This window comes from Prorops nasuta, unplaced genomic scaffold, assembly GCF_024137725.1.
Source record: "Prorops nasuta isolate Cenicafe-Biocafe unplaced genomic scaffold, Cenicafe_Pnas_1.2 PNAS00014, whole genome shotgun sequence".
NCBI classification, from domain to species: domain Eukaryota; kingdom Metazoa; phylum Arthropoda; class Insecta; order Hymenoptera; family Bethylidae; genus Prorops; species Prorops nasuta.
In genome coordinates this window covers 3,321,680-3,349,623 of record NW_027116811.1, presented here as the reverse complement: position 1 = coordinate 3,349,623, position 27,944 = coordinate 3,321,680, and the positions used below count along the sequence as shown (strand labels likewise).

The following is a 27,944-nucleotide window of genomic DNA, read 5'->3' as shown; positions in this document are numbered from 1 at the left end:
TTTTGCATCAATTTTGGTTGTCAAATCTCCAAGTTATTGGAGTTTCTAAAAGCTATTTAAAGGTATATAGGGTAATTGTTGAACTTTAAATAATTTTTACTCCCAATCAGCTTATTTTAAAAATATATAATTAGCATTCTTCTGCAAGTAGCACGTATGAACTATACAATTGTTTATTTCACAAACAATTATTTGATCAGAATTATGGTTTAATATCATAATTCTTCAACATATTATACTTGCTGTAGTCACATTTTAAAATTAAACAGATTATATAATATATATATATATATATATATATATATATATATATTACTGTTACAATAATGTTAAAGCAAATGGTATACTAAAATAGTAAAAAATTAAAATAAATAAGTTTGTTAATAACTGCTTTTAAATAAGGCTATATAATAATTATATTGAAAATTGGAAAATATTGAAGTTAGTAAAAATAATAAAAATCTTAAAAAATATATTTTTAATTAAAAGCAGTTAAAAAGAAAATATAATTTGGTAATGAAACCAATATTTTACAATATTTATACTTAGTAATATTTTTTAAACATTTAGCATTATACTTTACTAATAATATATTTTAAAATAGATATTTATAGACATATTTTCCAATTTTTAATTCAATTAATATAAATCTCTTTTTATGTATATATATGAATATGCATATATATACCATGTAGACTATATTTATCTATACAAAATTTACCACTTACAACATTCCAGACCATGACTATAAAATCCCTGTTACCTTCGTAACGATAAAAGAGTATAATAATGTTTTGTATAAGATCTTCTGAATGCAAATCGAAAATCGTTTTGGAAAGTTCTATATATAAAAGTTGATATCTTTTATATAGTAAAGAAAAACTAAACAGAGATTTAAGTCCATGGTTTGGATCATTTTAAATGGTAAACTATGTATATATACATATAGAATTATTTTATAATCACAGAATGTTCAGAATACATTCAAAACAAATGATGCTTCTTAAACATAAATGATGATAACGCATTATTTAAAAAACACATTAACTACTTGTTTGTGACCATAACTACAATAGAAAAAAACACAGAATTTATTAAAATGGAAGTACCAATTATTACTAAGTAAAAATGTAACTCGAATTATTTTATTTGACAGGTATCTAAAGATATCTAGCAATATGTGTGTGTGTGTGTGTGTGTTTGACTTTTCAATATTAATTCGTATACGGATGTATTGTATTTCACTATTTGTAATGTATGATACATTACTGCCATCAAATTCGTACAAGATTTAATAGAAACGTTCCTAAAAATTATATATATATATGTGTATATATATATAATTAGTTTTTACACATAACATGAAATATTTGATCCCAAACCTCAGTATGTACTTATTAACAGATGAATGTACATAAACAATATTTTACAGTTATGTATAAAACGTTAACGATAAACAAACATTATTGAATATTCTATTAGGTCTTTTGGATTGTTTCAGATATTAACAATTTAATTATCAAAGTTATATGTTAAATATGAATTAACAAGTATATTTATAAACTAAGTTTATAATGTAGCATAATGATTAATACATCTTACTGCATTTAAAATGTTTATACCAAATGCTTTTGTTTTTCCAAATCTGAAACCAATTTCTCATCAGTCTGATATTATTCGACGATATTTCCTATTCGGAGGGAAAACTTCTTCTTCGTCATCTTTTTCACCAGAAAGAAATGGGTCATCATAAGCATAATTTGGGGCCCACTTTAATAAAAGTTTTTCAAAGAACTCTTCTAGATTACGAGCTTCTTGATATACTTGTGACTCCACCTAAAAAATGTAAAACATTTGGTTTTCTAAAAGACATAAATTTATAGAATTTAGCAACAATAGGTCAAAGAGCTTACAGGATTATATGTGAATGCATTCTTAAACATAAGTCTAATGTCGGACATTACTTGTCTTAAATCTGTATAATGATTTGGATGATCAGATTTCAATTTTTCTCTGATAGTATCTAATGCAATTGGCTTTTTAATGATACGATGGTATTCGGCAATCTATTTAAACATAATAATTAGTTATACAGCTTTCATTTTTTTTACATGTATATTGCATTACCTCTGACGAAACAACTTCTCTAAAAGGAAGACTTTGCTCGTATTGGCAATACAACTCCAATACAATTCTTTGTGCAATTCTTAACTCTTTAGCGCTCATTCCTTGTGTTCTTTTTTCTGTTGGACGATCATCAGAACAATCAAGAACGTTTGTACATAACATACATTGCCAAGTTTCGCTTTCACTAATCATAGAAATATATCCATTTAATTTCAAAATTTTAATTGTGTATGAAAACATAATATCGTTTACCGCATTTACTTACTCAGGAAACGATTTCAAATTAGGAATATGACAGTAAAGATGAAAAACTTTTGGACACTTATCGCAACAAAGAACAGCATCCCCTCCATCCATACAAACAGCACACCAATCTTCGTTTGGATCATCTTTTGTCATAGATGCTGCGATATTTTTTGAATTATCTAATGGAAGTTTAATATTTGTGTGTGTATTTTACTAAACAAAAACTATATTTAATATTTAAATGAAAACTACCTGTAGGGCTTTCCGTTATCGGATGTATTGCTTCATCTGTTGAACTATCCACTTGTGTAGTTTCTATTTGATTTTTTTGTGCTTCAGGTATGACTACAATCCCATTACTATCCAATTTTGCAATAGTGAGCATCAAATCATTTAATGATTTCTGACAAAACTTATCAATCCTCTTTTCTGTTTCGTCATTTTTACCACTAGATACAGGACTTGGAGTTTTAGGTACTGAAGAACTAACAGTATGTCCTGCAGTTATTGAAACTTGTGCTGGTACATCAGGTACGGCTGTGGTATTGGAGTTGCATTTTGAATTATTGCTTTGCTGTTGGTTTTTTAAAGTAATTTTATAAGAATCATTAGTGGGAGCTGTAATAGGGAGTGTACCTTGATGACGCGGAGTATAAAAAGGAAGGCAGGGATTTACGTTTTGAGGTGTATGCCACCTGGCAGCAGGTTGCTGCGTGGGATAATTTATGTGTGATCCTGATGGTGAAGATGGATTACATTGCTGCATATGAACTCCGGATGTTATAGGAATATTTGCTGGTTGATATGAATGGGGTGGTAAAGGTCTCTGAGGATTATTCGGAGCATATCTGTAACTGGGTGGTAATCTGTATGGCGGCATTCCATGATTTGTTGAAGGCCGAAAAGGTGCAGAATTTTTTAATAACAAAATTCCACGTAAATTTGGATTTTGTCCTAATTGATCCATGTGTACTTGATGAGGATGCGTAGACGACGTTACTTGTTGATGACAGCTTCCTAAAGGACGTTGCTGCATCATAAGCGGCTGTTGCATTCTATTAGTATAGCTCATGCTGTATGACATTCGCGGTTGATGTGCTTGGTTTGAAGATCTTGGTGGCATACTATGCGGTGGATACAATTGCATATAATTCGGCGGTTGAATTTGTTGAGGCTGGTGTGTCTGCGACTGAGGCTGTAACTGCTGCTGCAGTGGAGGGGGTGGTTGTTGCGGTGGCTGTTGTACTGGCATTTGATATGGTACTTGTGAATAACACGCTTGGGCCATATTACTAGATTGCTGTGTGGCAAGAGGTATTTGAGCTACAGGAACTGGGGCATCCAGCATATTTGCTTTTGCTGAACTTGATTCTTTTTGGTCAGGTTGGTTTTCAGTTGAATTAACAGGGGTTGACTTGCCAGAGGTAGGTGAAATTGAAGGATATACCCTACCATCCACGACAATTGCTCCAATTGATGAGACAACTAAAATAGACTATTATTTAATATATTGTTTGAAAATACTTTATTAATTGACCTCTACAGTATAAAAATTTACCTTTTATTAAATCTGGCACTTTTTCTAAAGATAAATGTATCCTTACAGGTATCTCTGGGTTAGGTATATCAGCCCTTCGACTCTTTATTCTTTGTAAATGATTAGTGACGGATCTATTAAAACATTATTAAATTTAATGGAGAACCATTTCTCTACCCACATAGTTTAATAAATAATTACATTAAAAGTTACTTTTTACTGTAAAGCAGCTCCATATCTGACCCTTTCTCTAAAGCATAGCTAACAAATTGAATACAATGATCTGTTAAGTTTGATAACTGATCTAATGCAATCTTTTTTTCATTTAAAGTGTTTTGTTTTTGATCACAAACTTCATTTAATCTCATCACTAATTGTTTTCCCCTAGTGTTAATTGCATTTGTTAACCTGAAATATAATTAGTACGATTTAGAAAAACATTAAAATATGCTTTACAGTTGAAAAATTAAATCACTTACTGAAAAACCATTTGTGTTATTTCTTGAACTAAACTTTTCTTTTTCTCAAGAATCAAAATCTGTCTATCTTCAATTACTTTCATAGCACTTTTTAATAAAACCCTTTTATAACTAAAAATAAATTACGATTATACAAAACTAATAACGCATTTTTAATATATTACATTCTCTTAATATTAAAATATTAGCTTACCTAACTTCTTTTAACAAAGTTGAAACTGATGTCCGAGTTTCAGCAGCAATTTCATGAATAAACTTATATTTATGGTTACGATGTTCGCTAAGCTGACAATCTCTACAAGTAAGCCTATCACAACTTTGGCAAAATAATGATAATTGCTCATGAGTGTGAATGGTACAAAATAAATAACCACCAGTTTTTTTATTCTGCTTTTTAGCATTATCCGTTTCACTAGAAACTTCGTCCTTTGGCTTAATTGTGTGGTCCTTTGTTATTTTTAACCTTTGATGGGCCTGAAATATATTTCAATAATTCAGAATTGAACAATTTAAATTGATTGAGCTAAATCAAAATGTTAACTTACCATCACACAATTTTGACAAATAAATTCTTCACACTCTACACACCAGCTAGTTGCAGTAGCATTATCGTGACAACTGGTACATTTTTTATCTTCTTCATTATCTTTACTATCATCATCAGTACCAAGATTACTGTCATCATCAATAAATTTTGTTATGAACCTATTTTCAATCAAATTTTCTATTTGACTTGCAACGTTACATATTTGACAGGAGATAACATTACCTTCCACTAAAGCAGAATTAAAAATTAAAATATTATATGAAATTAAACTTGTATGATTTTGGTCTAATTTAAATGCAATTAGTTATAAAGATTTCTTTGAAATAAAATGCTTACATAGGACATCAACATCCAGTGAGGTATTGTGATCACTTAGTTTGTTGTTAATGCATACAGCACAAGCAGCATGTAGGCACTCCAAAAGTTTTAGATCGTCTCTGAAGCTAAAAGTTTTTTCGCAAAACACACATTTCGATAAAAATGTACGGAACTCAGTATCTTGACTTTCTGTTGTACATTCGATCCGTTGTTCGCTTTCCTCCTCAGAAGAGCCGCCCAACATTTGTGATTGCTGCATATCTTCTTTTAAAGTACTTTCTTCAGAAGGCTCTTCCTTAACATTTACTGTTTGCTCGGATACTTGTGTATCACTACTTCTAGCCTCCATTATTTACGAATTCTTTTATAATCGTACGTTCATAAAGAAAAATATATCTACTGTAATATCTTAAGAAAAAATGAATTCTTTGAACTTTCCATAAGCTGCCATTTAACTATTTTTATTATTTAATTTCAGACGATGCACAAGCACAACTGCACAAGCGGCGAAAAAAAGAAAAATGGCAGCACTTTCCAATATTTAATATCAACGCTAGTAGCTGTCGCCATTGTACGGGCGAAATTTAAACTAGTAATGTGGGCTTGTGGGTCGGGAGGGTTCAAAACTTCGAAGCGGCACCGCGAAAGTATACCTTTAAATTGTGTGTTTATACTGAGCTAACCTCTTAAATTTTTAAAGCACATTCTAATAATGAAAATAGCTTACACAAGTATTTTTAAAATTATATACAATACAGAAATGAATAATCAAGTTTAATGTGTATGATAAAACTGATGGAGAATGAGTGAATCTGACGATACGGATGTTTTACTTATGGTACCACCAGATTTATATGCAGTACAATATTCTTCAGATTCGGAATTAGATCAAAACAAAGATACACAAAAAACTGGAGTTATATTTGAGCTTGTCGGACAAATGCAATTATTAGAGACTAGAATATCTGCTATTGAATCTAAAGAAAATAGCTTAGATGCAACATTGTTAAATACTTCTTCCGATTTACCAGATCAAGGAAATTCTTTGTCTAAATACCGACAAACCTTTCCCAGAACTAAACTATCTGTAAGTCATTCATCTAGCTTGCAAAATTCTCCTATCAAGTCTTCTAGATCCTTATCAGTACCTACAACTCCCAGTGGCTGCATATTATCCAATTGTACTAATCTCTCCAGACATGATACAAAGTTAAGAGTTCATAATTTTAAAAGTGGTGATTCTAATATGATTAATACTAACCTTGATACTCAAAGTAAGCATGATTTTTTAACATCCTATGCAGATTCGCTTATTTTACCCTCTACTGCTAAAAATGGAGGACTGTTGCATGCTGATGCTATGTCTTACAAAAAGGAGCTGTGTATGCCTTTGTTAAATAACTATCAACTAAATAAAAATAACTTAAATAATAAACAACATGATCAGTTATTTTCAACAATATCTGAATCTGATTTAACTAGCTCAAGAACACAAAAATCTTATGAAAGTAGAACTGTTAATGAAATGGAGCTTATGGAAGTTGAAAAGTTACTTCAAAAAATGGAAGCTACTGATTTAAAAATATCAAAAAGATGTGCATCCACTACAGTACCTCAAGATTGTGAAACAAATAATCAAGTAAATAATTGCAAGGATCAATTAGATACAGGAGTAACAACTCCTTACTCTTCTCAACGAAAATTAATGTTTGAAGATATTGATAAGAAATCTGAAAATACTGATAAGACCAAATACGATATTACATTGCCCGATACTTCATATTCATTTGTCGATGTGTTCCCATTAGACGAAAGTGATAAGATCATTAAAGAATTTAAAACATGGGAGCCAGGAACACCTGTTCCAAAAATTAGTGGCTCTTTTATTAGAACTGATGTTAAAAGTTGTAATGGTTACAGTGAAAATGAAATATTACATTCCAGTACAGTGAAACCTAAAGAGTCAGTTAGAGAAATGAACCATAATACTGATTCTCTATTCACTACTAATTTACAAGATAATTCCAAAGAGCTTCAGCCTTTTGGTTATATAGCATCAAGCACTGGAAACTGCTCTAATTATAATGGACTACATAAGCTACCATCTCATAAAATAGGAATAAATGTTTCAACAAACACAGAGCCTTTCGTCAGGTTTGTACTTGTATTCTATCTGAGTGATTTGTTTTGCAAAATTTTAATAATTCTAGGAAAGGGCAGACGGTTCTATCTCTTTCTGATTTTTGGGAAACCAATTCGAATAAGCCCCAAGAAGAGCAATTAATGATTAAATTAGATGAAGAAAAGTTTAGGAGAGAGGTATGTGCTCCAATTTTTGTAATTTTTACAAATTGTATTTAATAAATCTTCATTTTTTCTTTTCAAATCGTTTTCAGCATTGTGAGTCTTTAATTCATGAATTACAAAAGAAGCTATTAGAGCAACAGGAAAAAGTAGCTGTAGCTATAAGAGTTGACAATGAAAAGAATGTTTTAATATCTCAATTTCATAGTGCTTGGGTAAAATTAAAACAGCGCGTGCAATCACTAGAAACTGATTATGAAAGTTTGCAAGGCTTCTCGAAAAATATAACTGAGAAGCATCAGTCGGAAATCAATGAATTTCAAGTGCAAATAAAACGAAATGAAGCAGAATTATCAAAAGCTTTAGATCTTGCAGCTGGGTATAAAGAGAAAAGTGACGGCTTGATAAAAGAAAAAGTAGATTTATTACAATCTCATGCCAATGAATTAGAAAGCTACAAATCTTTGGTACAGGAGGCAGAAAAGCGATATGATCAATTAAAAGATAATTATAGTAATTTGCTTGAAAAACATCATGAATCTGAAGAAGCGCTGAAAAATGTTCAACAGGAACTTAATAAGGAGCGCTTGAAAGGTGGCGAAGTGAGGAATGAGATGAGTGTTATTCACAAAGCACTAGATACTTGTGAGGCTGAATTGACTGTACTGCGGCAAGAGAAAGAAAGTCTACAGCTAAAATTAAAAGAAGAGATGGACCGAAATAATCTCTTAAATGAAAACAAATCTTCTCTACTTAATTTAATCGATGAGGCAAAAAAAGCAGAGGTAAATTTTTTCACTTTTTTCAGCACCATACTTTCATCCTTCTTTTCAAATGGTCTGGTATATATATATATATGTATATAAATATTTTTTTAGAAAGTTGCAAGAAACGAAGTAAAGACTTTAGCAGAGCAAAATGACAAAATTAAAACAGATTTGCAAGAACTCTATCAAAAACAAGTTGATGTAGTTGTAAAAGGAAAATTACAAGAGTTTCAAACACAACTCGATGCTGCTGAATCTGAATTTGTATCAGAATTAGAAAATAGGCAGCGAGTTATAGCCGAATGTGCTGCGAGAAAAATTAAAGATGTTATTGACAAGTTAGTAGAATATTTGTTTATTTGTTCAGTGTAAGAGGATACATTTTATATCATGTCTTTTTTTTGTGTAGACACCAATTAGAAATTAATTTATTAGAGGAGAAGCATAGAGAAGAGAAGCGTTTGCATGAAATTCAATTAGCTCAGGCATTGCAAAAATCAAATTTATTAGAATCTCAATTAAACACTCAACGCGCTACAAAATCTCAATTAGCTGAGCAATTACATTCGGTTATGCAACAACAGTGGCAACAGGCCTTAAAAATTATTTCTAGCACAGTTCCAGGTAAACTTAAAGTTTTCTTAATTAAATGTTTATATAAATAGTAGGGTACTAAAATGTAAATTTAGATGGAGGCGTAGAAAGCTCATCACCGTTTCAAAGGCTGTACACTGACAAAATGATTGGATCTAGTCAGTCTAGTAGAAAACGCGACTCATTACCAAGTTCTTATGCAAAATCTCAAAGTACGATAAAATGGCAATCGGAACTACTTGATCGACAAAAAATAGTAGATTCACAGAAACGGGAAAATCACAATGAAAGCGCATTTACTGTAACTTCTGCAGATGAAACTCCTCTGACAGAACAAAAAGAGTCAAAAGACGACCTTAGAAAATACATAAAGATGGTAAGTATATCTAAGTTCATCACTGACTGGTCAATTATTCTAATTGTAATTAAATATATTCACATAGATCGCGGAAATGCAAGAACAATCTGAAAATTTACAAAAATATAAAAATAGTATATCTAGTCCTCCACCGGTTATCAGAGAAGTTCCACGAAAGCATTATGTGAAAAAAGAAGAAAATTTAATGAGTGAAGAAAGTATGCTGTGGGGCCATCCAGTTTCCGAGGTAAAATTATAATTGCGTATAATAAAATAACATTTTTACTAATTTTCATTTTCGCTACAGACTGATATGCACGATATAATCGAATACCTCCCAATTTCCCAAAAACATTCCATCAGGTGTGAAAAACAAAAAATGAAGCGTCCATGGAAATGACATTTCATAAATACCTCTATAATAGATGAAGGAATAGATGAAGTTGACGAAGGCATAAGTTAGTACAGTGTACTTAACTAATACTAATTTGTATAATGTATATCAAGTATATTTTAATGAACAGTAAAGAATACATTTTGTACATTTAATAAAATCACTTTTTTACATATACATTTTGATTTGTATTATTTCTGTTCTTTAATAATAAAATATACACTCTCCTACCCATCCATAATATTATATTAAAACATTAGAAGCTTCAAATCATGTGCCAGAGGAAGAGGATATGTGATAAAGTTGTGTGCTGATAAATAGATACGCTTTATATTTATCGCGCATGACTATACCATTTAAATGTTGCTGAAATCATCCAATAAAATACATCACTTATAAAAATTAATTGATAGTACAAAACTTAAAATCTTTGTTTTCGTTAAATGAAAAAATGTATCGTTATCTAAAACGTCATTATGACCATGATTCGTTTGGCCATGGATTACTGTACGTCGTCTTAGTCACTACAAAGCCTTATGTTTACCAATTCTGGTAAAACTCTTTAGAAAACTTACTAACCTTTGTACAATAATAAATCGTATTTAATTTTACAGCTTGGTCTATTTATTTTTAATAATTACAATATTTTTCTATTGAAAGATGTTCTTCAGGGAAATAATATATTATATGCATAACTATATTTATAAAACAACAATATTTTCTACATTAAATAATTCAATAGAAATAAATTCGTGATAATGTAGAGGTAAACGAAAAAAAAATGTAAAGAAGTTGGATCAGATGTTTTCTTTACATAGTGTTATTTTGTGTTATGAAAAATGTTGACCACACGTGAGCAATGTAAAAGGTGCAATCACGGCTGAGATCCCCACCTAAAACTCAGGATTCAATCCGCCTACGGAATCGTCTGTTGAGCTGGCGCCAGTTACGAGGATTCTACGTACGACGTTCGGAACAAGTTGTCGATTGAAAGCGAAAGAGCTAGAAGAATGCAAAGGGAGGAAAGTGATAGTAGTCACCACAGCACCCCCTCTTCTTGCAGATAGTGGTAAACCTAAAGTCTCTCCGTTCTTCGAACTCCGCTCCGCTCTTAGTCAGATCAGATCAGACTTGGCGTCCTCGTAGTAAAGAACCCATGTTATTCATTCGATACTCCCATGAATACAGTGTAAAAACGCATGTGCCTCGAGAATGTCTCCTACAGGAAAGTCTCTAGGGTGTTATACATTGATAATAGTTTTAATTTGTTTCTTTATCGACGATAGTACTGGCCTTTGGAAAAAAAGAGAGGACAAAACTAAATGCCCAACAGTTAAGGCTATTAGGAATTTTGACATTTCAAAGGTAATGGATTTTCATGAAAATTTAAATCTGACGTTAATGATTTATCAATATTATTGTACCTGTGAAATTCGTTTTAAATAGATTGAACTATGACTGATGCGCAATTGCATTAATTAATATATTATGTCTTAATTTACTTTAATGAGCGAAACCTGAATATAATAATAATCTATTTGAAATTAAATGCAAAATTGTTGAGAAATATTTTACGTTAAAATAATTGTTGAATTAATATATTCATTGATCCGCGCGTCGTTGGTATTAAAGCTGCTTTTATTATATTTCGTGAATTATCGCGCTTTCTTTCAAACGCCTGGCCAAAACGCCAATTTATTTTTAGATCGTTATACAGGATATATATACACATAAAGAAAGACATCGGTTCTTTTTGCTTTTGCTAGACGGGGTTTCCGTTGAACGGTTTAAAGAGGACTTTGCGTATTCTTAACATCTATGAATTTTCTAAATAATTTTCAAGACTTTTCCGAATATTAAATTTTCTTTTACACGTCAACTATCCTTTGCAATTCATTGCTGAAATTGAACACTGATAATAAATAAACCGTATACCAATTTTTAATACAAAATTCTAATCTCCGGAGCTATATTTATTTAAATAGCTATCTATATTCAATGAGCGTGCTATGGAAATTTGATATATGGAGGACGCTGATCGAATGTTCTCTGAAATCTATACATATATCCAGCAGCATATCTTACATACACATATGTTATAAAGTCCTTTCTACGTTTTAATTCACTTATTATCACTAGTCACTTAGATACATTTGAAAATAAAAAAAATATTTTTACAATGGAATGAAATGATGTATGTAAAAAAAGAAAGGAAAGGAAAAAAATTTAAGAACGCTTAAAATAAGTGTATTTTTGTTAGTTGACCCTTCTATTATCGCTATGCATAGACACTATGGTTATTTTGCTACGAAGAGGCCTAGAACAAGCTGTAATCTATGAATACAACATTTACTTACGTTGAATTCCAGAACGCTGGAAATAACTCAAATGCACTTCCGATATGAGGTCATTAGGTCAAAATGTTTGATTACCGAATAGCCTATTAATAATTCATATTTAAAAAAAAATGACCCAATTCCATTAAAGCTTAATTGAAAGCACATTGCGCTAACCGGAAACATTAATTAGAATTTAAGGAGAAACAAAGCATAAACCTATACAAATTGTAATTTTTCAATTTACAGTTTCTTGGCTCGTGGTACATCGTACAATATTACGCCAGCTCCGAAGAAGCACTTTCTTATAAATGCATGAGAGCTGTACTTTCCGTCTCACCTGAAAATGCGGAAGTTACTATGAATTTCACATATATTTTCACCGATGACCCAATTAATGAGCAACTCGTAGGCAACATAACGTGGAAAATTCCTTCGCCAGACGTACCAGCTCATTGGATTCATGCGGAATATCCATGTATGAAGAACATTAGCATTTTTAAAGAGATGGACTGACCGACCAAAGCTTCATTTTCCATTTGCTTAATTTTCAGACGAAGGAGTATACAATACGTTTGTATTGGACTCGGATTATAGTTCTTGGGCATTGTTAATGCATTGCGCGGAAAAAGCTAAAAGCCCCAGATATTTGTCTAGTTTTATAATGAGCCGAGAATCAAGTCTTGCGTCCAACGTTATATCATATTTAAGGGAGAAACTTCCTAGGTAATGTAACATTTATATCATTATATAGGAATTACTTTTATTAGCTAATATATATCTTCATTATTATTAATTGCAAAGTGACGCGAATATTAATATAATTCCGAATTTCCTTACGCAGGTACGATATCGATTTGGAGTACATGTTTCCAATGGAGCAAACTCAGTGCAACAAAACAGAGCTTTCTGAAATGGATTCGATTATTCCCCCTCTACTAATTACCAAAAAAAATGAATATGCTTCCAGAAGGCATCCATTAAAACGGAAGCATAAAAGGCTTTAACTTCTCATAAATTATATATATCATATTTCGAATAAAAATATATTTATAAGAAAAACTTTGTTATTATTGAAGTTAAAACTCGCTTCTACTTCCCTATATAAATAGGTAAAAGATGGGACGCAATCAACGTACTTTGGACTAATTTTATTAATTCAATTAACAACGTGTTATAATACTCTTCATCTCTTCCTCTTATTTATAATTACATAATTGTAATGAACTGTTATTGTTTTCTTTAGACCCGTCGTCTCTCAACATTTTATCGTAATTCATCCAGATTTACTGTCACATACTCGCATAAGCACGTAATATCGTCGTATCATCGTCATGTTCACCATAATCATTGCAATCATTATCAAATATCACTCTCAGCGCTACTAGTACTTAATTATGGATATGGCAGCTACAACTTATAAGAAATATTACAAAATCACTTAAGATTCGTTCTCTCCGCGCTTGTAAACTTTCATTCGCTCGCATTCATACCGACGGGCTTTCTCTAACTTTTTTATGCATTGACACGCGCCATTAAGACCCAATTGTATCGCCAGCAAGTAGCCCAAGTAGTTATTATCGTATAAATTTGACTGTAAGCTTTGACATGGCACTGCTGAAACAATTGAAATTGACTCAATAAATGTATAGTATAATTCAATTGCATTTAACGACTGGTATTACAGAGGTATGCTGGCGACAAAATAGCAGGCTTAACGAGCACGGATCTGACAATTTTTATTCACGAGATCTGTTCAGAATGTCCTCGAGCATCGATAGATTTAAATCAGACTTTCCACTATAACTTTTCCTTCGCACTCGCTAGCCTACGTACTTAAAGAACGAGCTTTTATCGAAACGCAAGAGAGTATGAAGATGCTATTCGTATAAGAGAGTAGGAAGAGAGCGTGGTAGAAGAACGGGCGTGTGCGCGCATGTATCCATTAAAAATTTCTTTTGGATCGAGCCGAGCGACAATGGTGTACACACAATTCGAAAAATCCCTGAACAGAAACTCGTCGAAATAGTTAAGAATTTTTAGTCATTGTTAAAGATTATCACGGATGCGAGACGTCACACCATGCCCGCACGTGCGCGCATTCACTCCGCCGTCGTTCTACGGGCTGCATATGCAAATTTCCTATTAGTTTTTTCCTAATAATTCAGTGTTAATTCGTCACACAATTAATTTATTAATCATTTGTAATTAATTAACTAGTCGTTAAATCTGTATCTCGTGAATCTGCATGTGTGAGTGTTAGTATTATTTCAAATAGCTGATAGACTATCTAATTTACTGAGTTTACATTTTATAAATATCCTATAACAAACGAAGTTTGTTATTTTGCCATTGAATAATGCGTTTTTGTACGAGGACGTAATACGAACCGAGTGATTTTCATGATAAATGAACGTGTGTGTGTGTGTGTGTGTGTTCTCGTATGAGTATGTGCGTATCCAAGTGTGATTTGTGCCAGTGTATGTATTTATAGTACATGCAGCGTGTACGCGTATGTGTGTATGTATCGCAATGCGTGTAAACGAACGTGAGATTCGTGTGGACGCGCACACCTGCGCAATTCTATGTATGAACAAAACTCCATTAAAAATATTTTCGCGCAAGCATAAAATGATCGTTGGTAAAAGCGTCATTAATTTTGCATTCGCCCGGACGGCCGATTAAAGCCATAGACAGAAAATTGTATAAAAAAGAATATCGCACAAGGGAGTTAGACGATATTAAAGCGTGAATCACGGAGCAAACGGTGCTGCGCGACGAGGAAAGACGAATGGGACAGGAAACGAATGCAACATCAATGAGACGTCATGGCGTGTTTCTCGAACTTAGGAGGGGGGATGGATCAGCTGATTCACAGAAGAAACTGTTAACTGACCAGAGGAAATTAACGAAGAGCGTGGATAGGAAGCAAGTCTCGCGTCGTCTTACTGTGTTTCGCAGATCTCGCGACGAGAGATGAACACTGCTGTTAGACGTTGGAAATACTAGCCAAAAAAACTGGCAAACTCATCCGTACCGCTTAAAATTAAAAAGAAGCTTTAACAAGGTTAACCCAAGGTTCAGAGCTACGTTTTCGGTTAGTGGGTCCGGCTGATCTCTCTAGCTTTTCGTTTTAACTAGCTTAAGACAGAGTACGATAGGGGCAACTATAACTTACGAATAGTCGATTGACAATTCTCGCTTTAAACAGTGGATACGTTCAGCCACTCGATCGACATCTTTAAGAGGTCTCTTCGACCTTACCCTGCCTCTTGTCCAACAGTGGTTGCAGGATTTTCACATACCATGTACAATAATAAATCGCCTCGTCTTCCTTCGACTCCGCTGATGTTCGTGCCTGACAACCTTCGCTATTACATTCGAATTCTAGACAGTGCTGAGTACAAGATTTGGCTACTTCGCTATCACTTGGAACGCTTTGACACACAAAATACCCCGGTCTCTCCCTCGATCAGCGTAATTAAGAATTAATTATGGACAATAATCAATATACACAGTCTCATGGTTGGTTGGTATATGAAAAAGACAGATACATAAATTAATGGCATCGAAAGTTGGGGCAATCGGGGGGATAAAAAGTATCCTTATAAGTCTTCAGAGGTACCATACTCAACACTGACGCTAATAAACCATGGCACTGAAGTGGACGCGAGGGCGGCAGTCAGCCGCGAATAAATTCGTAAGTGCGCAGTCAATGCGCGAGGAATGTGTTTTGAGAAATGCGATAAAGAGACACGAGCAGCAGGCTCCCGATTCTCGACGAAGGAAATCTTTCTCAAGTATATCGTACGGACGAGGCGTTAACCCTCGCTGGGCTTCACTGCGTCTTGCACGCTAAAATTTCTGGCTCGAGCCAAAGGTCGTCGATGATGGTACGGAGATTACAAAATATTAACTCGTACGAACGCTCGGGCCCTTTCTATATATCTACGCGATCCAACGCCTATCGATTTTTCTTGGGGCTTGACCAACGGTCGCTATAATAGCTAACAATACAATAATGCGACCTTTGCCCTTTAAGACCAAGTCCCTGCCAGTTGGTCCGAGGTTGGAAGAAAGCTCGACGGACCGGCTAGCTGGGCCTGGTCTTTTCGTGGCTCTCAATGTTTATAGGAATAGTTTGAATCATCGTGACCGTAATGACGAAATAATTGTGATCGTAGGGGTCCGCGAGGAGAGCGAAGCCGATCACGCACTCGAATCGATCGATCTGCTGATTGGTTATTGGTCCGATGTGCCGGTGTACATTCTCGCAATGACTTTTCCCGTTGGACGATCACTGCCTTATCCTGGAGGAGCCGTTGCAATCCGAGGTGACGATGTGACGGGTCGGCGAGCTCCGCTGTCAGTAGACCCACGAAACTGGGACCCACTGTGGTGTCGTGTGCACACGCTCGATCGCGTTCTCCAGCGTGGCAATCGTCTCCTCGATGTCGTTGTTCACGATGGTCATGTCGAAGAAGTGGCCGTACGCCTGCTTCAGCATATCCGATTCCTTGGCTAATCGCTCCAGGCTTCCATCGTACTGCAAATTCAATTTGTTTAATTGCGTTCATTCAATTTAACTCTTAATTAATATGGCATTCTCTTTCTTCCCAAACTCACGTCATTGACGTTCTGTAGCACGGGCGCTGCGATGAAAACCACGTAAGGTGCAAATTCCGCGGTGCGCAATATCTTCAAGGCTTGCGGTTCAACATCCAGAATCGCCATTCTTCCCTCTTCGTGAATCTTACGGATTGTCTCCAATTTCGTTCCGTACATAGCGTCCTCGTGGGTTCCTGTTTAAATTATTTTACATATAATTAAACTTGTCAGTGTCTCTTCGGATGTGGAGAGCCGAATAATTCTATCGAGCCAAAGATCTCTCACCGTATTCCAAATATTCACTAGCGTCGATGTCAGCCATCATTTCGTCGTGGGAAACGAAATAATAATTGCGTCCATTCTCTTCGTCATTTCGTGGAGGCCTCGTTGTATCTTTAAAAAAAGAATAGCACTTTGAAATGAAGTATTTAGAGTTTTAAATAGCGGTACCTCGATGACGAGTACTCACGTGGAATTGGATAGGCATACTTGTCAGGATGCTTGGCAATAATTGTGTTTTTTATGTGCCGACGACCAACACCATGCGCTCCCAATAAAACCAAAGTTTTCCGTTGGAATGCAGGATCTGAACAATCAGAAATTTATCATATCTCCCGCGGGTTGTGGTCCTTTCTTTCATTTTACTCCTATTTCTCATTATACTTACATGGAAGTTTTACTACTTCTTCGTACGTAACCAGATCCAGCTGGTCGAATACTGCATTGTGCTTTGCAAGATATTTGTCCTTGTACTGTTTCTTCTTTCGGCCAAATATTGAGCAATTTACTGTAAACAGCATAAACTCTATTAGTAAAAAGTATAATAAACATGGATTAATCTATGTGCAAAATATTTCCTTTTTTCGAACTGTCCTGGATATTTCTCATACTGATTTTCTGTAAGAATTTGGTTTATGGAGTTTTTTTCGTCACATAAAACACTTCCAAATAATCTATTTAAAGGTATTTTGAAGCTCTTTCAATAAAGTCTCATATTTGTTCGTACTTTCCGATGAGGACGTACGAGAGAAGAAGTTTTGACATATATCTCTTCGGATTGTATGCATAGTATGTATATGTACATATATATTTCAAAGAATATTATACAAACTAATTAACTGAATATCATATTACAGGCTATAGTAATCTATCATCTAATTAGCAGTTATTTATAGCGTGGAACGAACGAGAGAGACCGGTGTGAAGTAAGTACCCCCAAATTTTAAAAATGTAACAACCAAACAGTTCTAATAGCACCCGGACAAGTTCTACAGTTCCTTGCTATTTTTCAAAAAAGTTCTGCAGATTGAACTCGAAAAACTATAAAAATATGATTTGGGGTGCCAGCTTCACTTTCTCCAATATTCAAACACGCTTATATCCTTTAAACTAAAAGTCCTATCGATAAAAACTAATAGACATAGTTATGGCACCCCAAAGAGTTCCATAACTATGTCTATTAGTTTTTATCGATAGGACTTTTAGTTTAAAGGATATAAGCGTTTGAATATTGGAGAAAGTGAAGCTGGCACCCTAAATCATCTTTTTATAGTTTTTTGAGTTCAATCTGCAGAACTTTTTTGAAAAATAGCAAGGAACTGTAGAACTTGTCCGGGTGCTACTAGAACTGTTTGGTTGTTCCATTTTTAAGATTTGGGGTACTAACTTCACACTGGTACGAGAGAGACAGCTTGGAAAAGTTTATTCTCCAGTAGGTCAATAAGCGTTTTGACGACTGGTAATTATATATAATTCATTCCATCAGCCAGTCTTGAAAAAGCCGTAACCAAGGGATATGGATTAGAGGCGTTCCAGCAGGTCACCAGATTTTAGCGTGGAACAATTATTTTATTGGTTTATATATATATGAGAATAAGAAATGTATATATGCATGTTTTTGTGATTTTATTGGAAATATTAGAATCGTGCTGCTATGATGTGCCAGTGAAGAAAATCGTGCGACAAAGCTTAAGAATAGCGTGAGGTGCCATAAAGTTTGAGAAATCATGCAAATTGCTTGCATTTATTATTATCACAGTATTCTGTGCTATTGTTAAAAAAAATGCTAGATCACAGCTATTATTTAGTTATAGATACATCTATGAATATATAAAGCACATTACGAAGCAGTTTTTGTACAAATTTGTCACGATTGCAGCAATTTTAAAGGATCACATATGCTAATAATGGCCAAGCAGCAGCAATAACACGTCGATATGCGTTCGCTTGTTCTGATTTTTGCGTATGAATAATTAAATTTTTGTTTGAAATGAGTGATCAATTAACGAAACATAAGAGCGGTATAATATTTGTTTCCTTCAGACGTATTAAATTTGTAGAAGACCTATGCTAATTAAATTAATATATTTAATTCCGCGTCACATCGCTATTAAATTAATGAAAAATTTAGTTTAGTAGATTTTTGGCTTGGGTGTGACAAGAAAAATTATAGTTTAACTTTCGAACTTTGCTCCTTAAACAATGCGTGTATATTTGAAGCAAGGAATGAGTGTCATTTTACTCCATGCGTCTACACGGTCCTACGTTGCTTGAGACGTGTCTACCAGAAGGCAGACTATAGAGTCGTACCTGTCGAACCGTCGCAGCCTTCGGCGTGAGAGGAGCATCCTCCTTCTGCTTCAGCATCTAGCCCCGCACAACATACAATAATAGTTTCATCACAATAGCTACACACTCCTCATCTACCTCTTCCTATCTCTTTCCCGGATCTACTCTCATTCGTGTTCAACCATCCTCTACTTAATCACAGCAATCGTAAAGCATTTTTAAAATACATATCGTTGCAGTGAGACAATTAATTTTTAACTAAAAATTGTAATCAGAGAAGTGATGATATATATATATATATATTTTTTGTTAATGAATTATGGCATTATTCTCAATCGATTAAAATCTACGATAATTAACGCCTCTACCATAAACTCATAAGACACTATACAATATACAAAATTGTATTATTAGACGTGTAACAGGAAATGCTTTGACTTATAGAAATGTATGAACAATATTCACATAAAATACCACGGCATGCTTCGTATAAAATCATCGTACCATTGACACATACGACATCATATTTATGAAAACATTCCTTTTGTTTGAAGAAAACACCATATGACGATCAATCAGAGAGTGGAACGTGATATAACATGACGATGGATTGGTAGGGCGATAATGAGAATGCATGAAGAACATATTAGTATATAAACTCGATTGCCAGATTTCTGATTCTCTTATTTCAGTTAAAGTTGCGTGCGATCTGCTGGAACCTATCGATACCTGCTCGCTGGGCTTAGAGAATCTTACCTATATTTATATATATCGAATAACATTTTGTTCCGTCAGACTGTAGTTCCATCAAGACAAGAATGAAGTATAATGTGCCAGAAATTGAACAGCCATAATTGATTTGTGTACAATAAGAAAATGGTTAATTCACGTGAATTTGCATCGTTCTTATATATCTATATATACACCTGATTAACTTTTTTGAAATCAAACTTGTGCTAGCATTTTTACATTTCTCGCTGCGAATTTCTGTGTCTTTATTTTGGTAATAGCCAAGCTTTACAGAGGGTGTGGTGATAGAAATAAAATTTTACCTTGTTCCTGTTTATTTTTTTCCATGGCCATGCAAGATATACGCCATTCCTGGAGCTCGGGCGAAGGAATCAAGCCTGCGGAACCAGCCGCGTTATCCTTTCGAGCCTGCCACCAATGATGGTCGTCCTTGCTGATAATTTGCAGAATGTCACCAGTCTTGAAGGCAATGCCTGCTTGTGCGCATGGAATAAGCTCGTCTTCCAGTGGATCATAGTCGAATTGAGCACGAACAAAAATCTGTCAAAGCAAATACAATATCAAAATTCTGACATACCCGTAAGATATAGCTACGCGACAATGCCAAATCACCTAACTCAATTATTAGGGCTTTTATGAGAAGACTATCGTCAGCTATAGCCTTGTATATTTTTCAATCTTTCACGTTTTACTCTAGCTGAGCAAAAAATACAAACAATAAAAATTACGTAATTCAAAAAGGGTTCGCAAATGCCACAAAAATAGTTTAAATTTTTCTTAATTTCCTCATTTTTATTTGTTTGTGCGTGCGTGCGTGATGTGTGATAGTACGTACTTTGCTAAATGTTTGTATAATAAAAGCGAAAAATGCTAAGAAAGCGTACACAAATATTGTAATCAAATATAATACGAAGCGCATTCTGCAACTAATTTTATCGAATGCTGAAAAGCGCAGTGTGTATTCTTTTACATTGACAATAATAAATTTTAGGCTGCAATTAAATCCAACTCAGTAATATCAGATTTTTACCATATGCGTATAAAAATTAACAAAATTCTCTGTAAAATGTTGAGATCCCGGAAATATAAAATCAATCAGTTACATTCAGTCCTGGCAAAATAGCAAACAAATGCAGCAATCCTTAAATAGTATTTCCATGAAAAAAAGATGAGATGAGTTCTTAAATGCTTTTGTCGATTTTACAAATGTCTCAAAGAGTTTATTGGCGTTGATTTACATTCATTGCAGTAACTAATTGAGACTATGCAGCGTCTGTGCATTATTTAATATTAATAGATCATTTATATGCATGATTTTAATTGGCACGAAATGCTAAAAAAAACTTATTTTTTATCGTCGCCATAGTACGCACACATAATCAGCAAATGCCTCAATTTTATTATTCATTAGCGGTGTATTATAATTTAGTCTTACAGTTTTAGCCAAGTAAAACTTTCGTAGTATTTGTTTTTAGGGTCAAAAAGTTGCATAAATTGTTGTTACTTAAAGAGAAAGCTTAAGCACTAGTTGGCTGGACATTACGTAATACAAACACACGCATAAAGAGAGATAGTGATAGAGAGAGAAAGAGAAAATGTTGCGAAGAGGTTCAAGGTGACACGCACGTGAAAATACCAACAGAGATGTCGACTTGTTGTAATTTAATAAGTTACAATTGGAAAAGGTAGAGTGTGATGTGATAATGAAGATGCTATGCTATATGACGCAGAGCTATTAGTGAGAGAGCTACTAAAAGAGTAAACTTACAAGGACTTTTCATGATAGGGGTGAGATAGACTGCAAAGACGTAACAGGAAGCTTTGAACCAGGATAGGACCTTTACTTGGAAGTTATCAGCTCGTTAAGGTGACATGCTGATCCTTTCTTATTTACAGCTTTATTCCAGCATACATTAAAACAACTCGAAGTTTAGAAATATATTATTTTCATAGTGTTACGATCAAAGTTGCTGCATAATATTTTATTTTGTTTTCCTGGGGTTAAAATGCTGCGCCATGTGGAATACAGCCAAAATTTTCTGGAACAGCGTTTTTTGGAGCTAACGCGGTTTCATTGATCGTAATGAGCTAAGCTAGCCCAGATCTCGAAGCGTTCTAATAAATGGATTGAAAAATGCCGTTAAAAATTTATGAAAGGTATTTTATACTCTTCAACCACTGCAATGCCTAATAGTGCTGCATGAATTCTTTGTTGGAAAGTTACTAAAAAGAGTGTGAGTAGTTTTGATGACGTGTTGCAATTGGAGATCGATCGAGGTAAAAAGATTGCAATGTGCTGCAATAGTTTAAAAGCTGGTTGTATTTTTAGCTACGAGGGAATGAAGATTGAAGGTAATGATGAAGAAATTATGAATGGAAAGATACATCAATCGAGGATGCAATGAGTATTACGGATGATTAGGCAAAATGATGTCGTTATTTTTAAAATTTGTAAAAATAATTAAGTAAAATGTGTACAGAGGTCGTGCTATTATTATTATACCATCAGATTACTCGAATCGCGGACATGACTTTGCCATTAGGGTTGAGAGATAAAATTGCAATGATGCGAATTCCAAAGGGGGTAGATGGAAGGATCTTGATTCATAATGTATGAGATGTACTTCGTGCTTTTGTCGCAGCAGGCCGCATGCCACGCTGGGACGATATGTGTCGTAAGACATGATGAGGCCAAATGATGGGTTATAGCAAGAAAGGGACAGACGTTGAAAAGAGGCCGATAACTTTTCAGCGATGGCACACGATAGATGTGTAGGCGGGTGTACAGGTGGATAAGATATGGATTATTTGTACAAAATATGTAACATAAGTATATATTATATTATATGTGATAAACGCATAGCCTTCTAACTACAGCAGTCCAATCACACCAGATCAAGTGACGGTACTTACTAACACTGGCAGAGGCCTAATCCTGAACAACTAGAGTTTGGAGGAAACAGAAAAAAAGGAAAATCAGTTAATTAATTTGTTTAATAGCTGGTGTAAATTATATACGGATAAAGTATATATGTATTTCTCATTTTTCTTAAGACGTTTCTCAAGTAAGGTAGAAAAAACGACCCGATTTACGGTAGAGCAACTACGTTGCCCCGCTCGCGCAAACGCTTCCGAGATGCACGGTGCGTACTGGTGACACATGCAGGTTTTACTTGGAAATCTCGAGCTTTTACTTAAGTGATTCGCATTCCTTTTAGGCGCACGTAGCCCATAAAGAAATTTACATCAAACCCGATGCTCGGTGCCACGGGCACACGGTACAACATTTTTATTTTATCCCATATGTATGTATGTATATATATATATATATATATGCTATACGAATTGAATTAATGAGAAAAGCTGCTCTAAGTTGCTCCTCTCACAGACACACAAAAATCATTTCATGTCTTCCCCTGTGTTCTTCTCACTTTGAACGTTATAACCAACTATCATGTGTCTCTTCAAATCCATGCACTATTAAAAGATATTTTTCTGACAATTTATAGATTTACGATATTAAAAAAAAAATACAAACATTAACAATTATATTACAAATAAAAACACGCTATAATATGTATATTTACAATAGTTTTCACCCAACAATTACAGCTGATTGTCCTCGAAAGCGTTTCAATGGGCAAAGGTAACTAATTGTAATGCTATTAATAACAAAGTGCTTCGACCGCTTAATTTATCGCGATTGGGCGAACTTCGTCCACGACGAATGATTCTTGCAACGACTTCACTGTAATAACGAGGCTTGGTCAAACTTACAACAGCATATCAAAAAAGCCAAAACAAAGTAATCACGCAAGTGGGCCAGACATGAATTTTCAAAAAAACCAATAAATTTTACTGGATGCCTCGAACTATATCATAGGCCTTCAAAGTATTGATCAAACCATCACAAGAGAGGCATTCAACGGTGAGACGTTCCATGGACGTTTTTAAAATTCACCTCTAGCTTCGAGTCTTTGCATGATAAACTTGCTGCTGAAATTGCAATATTGCTCAAAGAAAGAATGCGGGGGGGGGGGGGTGGGGGAAGGGGAGGGGGGATTGAACGAGAAGAAACGAGGATTCTCTACTTGCAAATCTAATACAAGGGGGTAGCTAGAAGTAGATTGTATATACGTATATATATATATATATATATATATATATATAATATTGACTTTACAGGGTAAACGATACAGGAAGTGACATGGTGCACCTAGGGTATTTTCAGGATCGCGACTAGTCTCTGTGTTCGGGCCGCATTATTTCAGCAAAGTCGCTGCGACTGAAGCTCACCGCTTTTTGCAATAACGTCGCAAAGATTAATGCACAAACGTGATGGCCGAATGGTTTCTGTCGTGCGTTGGAAGATGCGCTCTACTCGAAGCTGGTATAATATATATATATGACGGTGGTCCTGGAGGTTTTGGAGGTGTTGGTGAAGGTTTTGGCACCAAGTTAAAGGGGTTCTGACAGGAGAGAAAGAGGGGTTGGGGGGATAAGAGAATTTCTACACAGTGATACTATAGCAGGTACTGCACTATCGACAACTCGTCTGGTGGATTGACTGCTGCTGATGTCGCTGAAACCTCCTGTCGATTTCCATCGCAACTGGACTCGCTGCTCTCGAGCGTTGGACCAGATGGATGGAAATTCCTCCCTCTGGTCCTTCGCTTCTCGAAAAGAGCTAAGGATTAAAAAAAACGTGCGTGTCTCCTTGAGAATCGGCTGCCTGCTCGACGTACCGTGGCTCAACACCGTCCTCTTACTGCAAGAGGCAAATCTCTAGCGTGGTGGGTCCTATGTGTGGAATGAATTTGGAACCATCACGTGACTGCTCAGGAGCAAGGGGACAGAGAACACAGAAACTTAAAATATTACCTAATCGATCCACGCATACTGAAATAACACATGTGAAGGGGTGAATTACGAATGATTGGACGGTTAAAGAATATTCTGGGGATTGTTCTAAACGTTCCAGTCACATTTATTTAAAATATTCAGTCGGTAGGAGTAGTGAAAAAATTGTGATGTATATATGGGAGATTTTTGAGATTCCTGCGTATCCATGAGTTTCCCGTTGTATATAACTTGGGCGTCTCTTCCCAGGGAAGCTGTGCAATAGATAGAGAGGGTATGTGTGTGTCGAGGGGGGTGAGAGATGCATCAGGGGTTTGTGTGGATCTCTGCAAAGTGAAGGTATAACATACTGTGAAGACCAAACTGGGCGGAGGCATAGGAAAATCACAATACGATTGTTGTGTAAGTGCACGTGCGTCTGTTGCATAGGTCGGAATGCACATCGGTGCATTCGATTTTACTCTCTGTGATAGAAAAGATCTTGTTTGTTGCGGTCTCCGTCTCGAATATTCCAGCAGTTCACGCTTTATTATCTCACTGTACAAAGCAATGGCGCAATTTAATAGGATTTTATCCAATACATGCATATCTATAGGTATACAAATTTGGCTGGGGAAATTTAAATATTGTCATTACTGCGCGAATCGGATTAATAGTAGCGTTCTTGAATTTTCTCCTAAAGCACATTCTCGTTATGTCTATCATACGTTTCTCGTATCAATTTTAAATCTACTCAAAAGAGTTGCGTCGAAGCTACACGGTGGTCTATTTTTAAAAATCTATGGAATACTAGGGATATAGCTTTGATACATCTACGTCTCTGCTTAAAAGCTTCGTATTCGTTCTTTGACTGGTTCAATTTTTTTTTATTTTTCTAGAGTAATACTATATATGCATGTTATGCCATTTAGTATTCTTTTGTGTTGATACAATAATACGCGCGCACGAGGTTCGTATGTAACTCGATATGTTTATATAGTAGTACGACATAACATTCATAAAACTCAATACAATATGGTAACATGTTATAAAATCCATTAGACTTTACACCTTTAAGCCTTAACACTCCTTATAAGGAAAATTCGTAATATTCTGATTGGACGATTTCGTACTAAAAATTACTCTTGAATATATTAAATATATTTGGCGACTACTGTGTGCATCTCAATAAAGCAGGTGTATTGTACAATGCAACGATTTATAGAAAACCACACAATTATAACGTTCGTAAATAATTTAATTTAAAGTAAAACCATGTAATTTGTATATTTATTTAGAACATTTAATTTAATGTTAAACAGGCCCAAGTTATTAATCAGCAGTAGACTTAAAAAGTATGACTAGTTTTTTTAACTTTCAAGAAGAAAGTGCGTTTCATATACCCAAAAAGATCGTTCGGATCTTTATTGTTTTTAAATCGGCGTGGGACCGGCAATTATATAGTATATTATTGTTAAGTTAATCAAACTATCTGTATAAGCACTTTAGACTTAATTCTCTCTTATTTTTTTCATTCTTTTATATCTCCTCAACTGCATGAGCAGAATGTTTGCAGCTGAAGCGATAAAGTTTCTCGATTACTGTGATGGTGTAAATATATATAATAAAATAATTGGTAACCAAATGTGTATAAGATTCAATTGTAAAAGAAATGATAAAATAAAAATTATTTTTCTCTAAGAAGCTATTAAAATGAATTGTGATTTCCTGCTTGTGTAAATCACGGAAAACCATGATGCGAGTGGCTACGTCGCCAAAAACAGTAAAAGCTTCTTTTGCAAATACGTCGTTCATGCAGGTGAGGGTAATGAGGGGTGTAACAAAAGCTTCTTACTTTAAAAAAAAAAACATACAACATTCCAAAATATGTAAAACAATAATTTGCATACTTTTTTCGTCAAAAGTTTCCTGCCAGATTTTGTTGGAACCAATTTTACAAAATAAGAACAATGTAGACAGAGTATGTAATAAGTACAAAGGAACATGCATTACGCGCCCTGAACTCGAAAGCGTTAACCAAAGCGTTTTGTTACACCGCTCGAGCCGACATTGCGACTTTTTTGCTATTCAGGTACAAACAATAAGTTCAACTCTTCCTCATTAACGCTATTCTCCTATCTCATGAAATTCTTTGGATCATACTGCGAAATTTGTTCCATTCCGAGAATCCACTGTTATTTGAAGGATACACCAACAAATTAAATATTTATACTATATATAATTCTATATGTATGTACAAGTGTTAATTATTTCAATATTTTTTCATATAATATACTCTAATGACTAACATAGGGTAGTGATAAGTTTTTCTATCATGCGTTATTATGAATAATACATGTATTTATTATAAATATATGTATATTCATGTCATATAACCGAAAAAATTTGGACGACATATTCTGTATGCTTTTTCTTGTGTAGCTACTGCTACACCTCGAAAGAAATTTTATACACTTTGGAGGCAAATTTGATATGGTTCAACTCATATCAGAAGGAAATTATGCTGTATCGTACTTATCTACAGAAGTGTATACACATACCTAGAAAAAAATACAGTATAACACGAATAAAAGTAAAGTTTATCAGAAAAACAGGAAAATGTTAAAATAATAAGCAATTGTCTAGAGAAACATATTGAAAAATAAAACAAAAAGAGAATATGCGGTAAGCAATCAATACAGAAAGCACCGCTAGTAAAATAAGACATTTTGATAAATGTATAAATAAGAATAATAAGAATACTATTTCTCTACAAAAAACTGAAATAGAAAATTACTTTCATGCTGCGAAATAATGGGAAAAACTGCCAGTCAGTATGATTAGCTTTTGGAGTCTATGTAATTTTCTTGATCAACATTATACGTAGTCAAATATAGTATACTACAGCGGTGCTTTAACAAAACTGCAAAGTCTTCTTTAACCAGTTCCAAACTTTCAAAAGCTTTTCAAAGTAAAGGCTGCTTTCTCCATAACTGTACATTAAAATATGATGGTTACACCCTTGATTCAGTACTCAGCATAATAACTAAATGAAAAAAAATTAAATCCACGTTACGTTCATACAAGTTTTACCTCTCAAGCAAATATAAATATTAAAATAAACTGTAAAGATATTAGAATGTAGAAAATATGGAATTTATGTACTGAATAG

The 27,944-nt window shown here is 34.3% G+C and overlaps 4 protein-coding genes across 18 annotated transcripts in view; 2 read left to right on the top strand and 2 right to left on the bottom strand.

Moving 5' to 3' along the window:
- Positions 1-509: 509 nt before the first annotated feature.
- Positions 510-5,778, bottom strand: bon (tripartite motif-containing protein bonus). 4 transcript variants are annotated; one of them, XM_066735113.1, is made up of 12 exons: positions 5,273-5,778; positions 4,935-5,164; positions 4,583-4,863; positions 4,390-4,500; positions 4,124-4,318; positions 3,932-4,044; positions 3,010-3,858; positions 2,626-2,910; positions 2,393-2,552; positions 2,128-2,311; positions 1,914-2,066; positions 512-1,836 (listed from the first exon to the last, which is right to left on the bottom strand). In XM_066735113.1, the coding sequence occupies exons 1-12, from the start codon at positions 5,601-5,603 to the stop codon at positions 1,663-1,665; spliced, it is 3,066 nt and encodes a 1,021-aa protein (XP_066591210.1). In that variant the 5' UTR covers positions 5,604-5,778; the 3' UTR covers positions 512-1,662. The 4 variants fall into 4 exon arrangements, with proteins under 4 accessions (XP_066591209.1, XP_066591208.1, XP_066591210.1 ...); XM_066735112.1 differs by having other exon boundaries at positions 510-1,836; positions 2,393-2,531; positions 2,623-3,858; XM_066735111.1 differs by having other exon boundaries at positions 511-1,836; positions 2,393-2,531; positions 2,626-3,858.
- Positions 5,779-5,902: 124 nt separating this feature from the next.
- Positions 5,903-9,822, top strand: LOC136778328 (uncharacterized). Of its 2 annotated transcripts, XM_066735077.1 has the most exons (9): positions 6,263-6,341; positions 6,559-7,408; positions 7,465-7,573; positions 7,651-8,343; positions 8,437-8,663; positions 8,735-8,949; positions 9,015-9,295; positions 9,363-9,524; positions 9,585-9,822. In XM_066735077.1, exons 2-9 carry the CDS (start codon positions 6,615-6,617, stop codon positions 9,675-9,677), a joined length of 2,574 nt encoding a protein of 857 aa, XP_066591174.1. In that variant the 5' UTR covers positions 6,263-6,341; positions 6,559-6,614; the 3' UTR covers positions 9,678-9,822. The 2 variants fall into 2 exon arrangements, with proteins under 2 accessions (XP_066591173.1, XP_066591174.1); XM_066735076.1 differs by having other exon boundaries at positions 5,903-7,408.
- Positions 9,823-10,547: 725 nt separating this feature from the next.
- On the top strand, positions 10,548-13,051 carry Karl (lipocalin/cytosolic fatty acid-binding protein Karl). Its single transcript, XM_066735238.1, has 4 exons — positions 10,548-11,036; positions 12,257-12,485; positions 12,562-12,733; positions 12,852-13,051. The coding sequence occupies exons 1-4, from the start codon at positions 10,884-10,886 to the stop codon at positions 13,012-13,014; spliced, it is 717 nt and encodes a 238-aa protein (XP_066591335.1). The 5' UTR covers positions 10,548-10,883; the 3' UTR covers positions 13,015-13,051.
- A 99-nt stretch (positions 13,052-13,150) lies between these two features.
- CASK (peripheral plasma membrane protein CASK) overlaps positions 13,151-27,944 on the bottom strand; it is a 109,007-nt gene continuing 94,213 nt past the window's right edge. For 6 of the 11 annotated variants that reach the window (XM_066735682.1, XM_066735683.1, XM_066735689.1 and 3 more), the window contains 8 exons: positions 22,847-22,876; positions 20,236-20,473; positions 19,205-19,261; positions 17,283-17,402; positions 17,085-17,201; positions 16,901-17,008; positions 16,634-16,809; positions 13,151-16,553 (listed from right to left, as the gene is read on the bottom strand). In XM_066735682.1, the coding sequence (XP_066591779.1) occupies positions 16,374-16,553; positions 16,634-16,809; positions 16,901-17,008; positions 17,085-17,201; positions 17,283-17,402; positions 19,205-19,261; positions 20,236-20,473; positions 22,847-22,876 (1,026 nt within the window). In that variant the 3' untranslated portion in view covers positions 13,151-16,373. The remainder of the gene's footprint in view (positions 16,554-16,633; positions 16,810-16,900; positions 17,009-17,084; positions 17,202-17,282; positions 17,403-19,204; positions 19,262-20,235; positions 20,474-22,846; positions 22,877-27,944) is intronic. The other 5 variants (XM_066735686.1, XM_066735687.1, XM_066735684.1 and 2 more) reach the window with 3 other exon arrangements.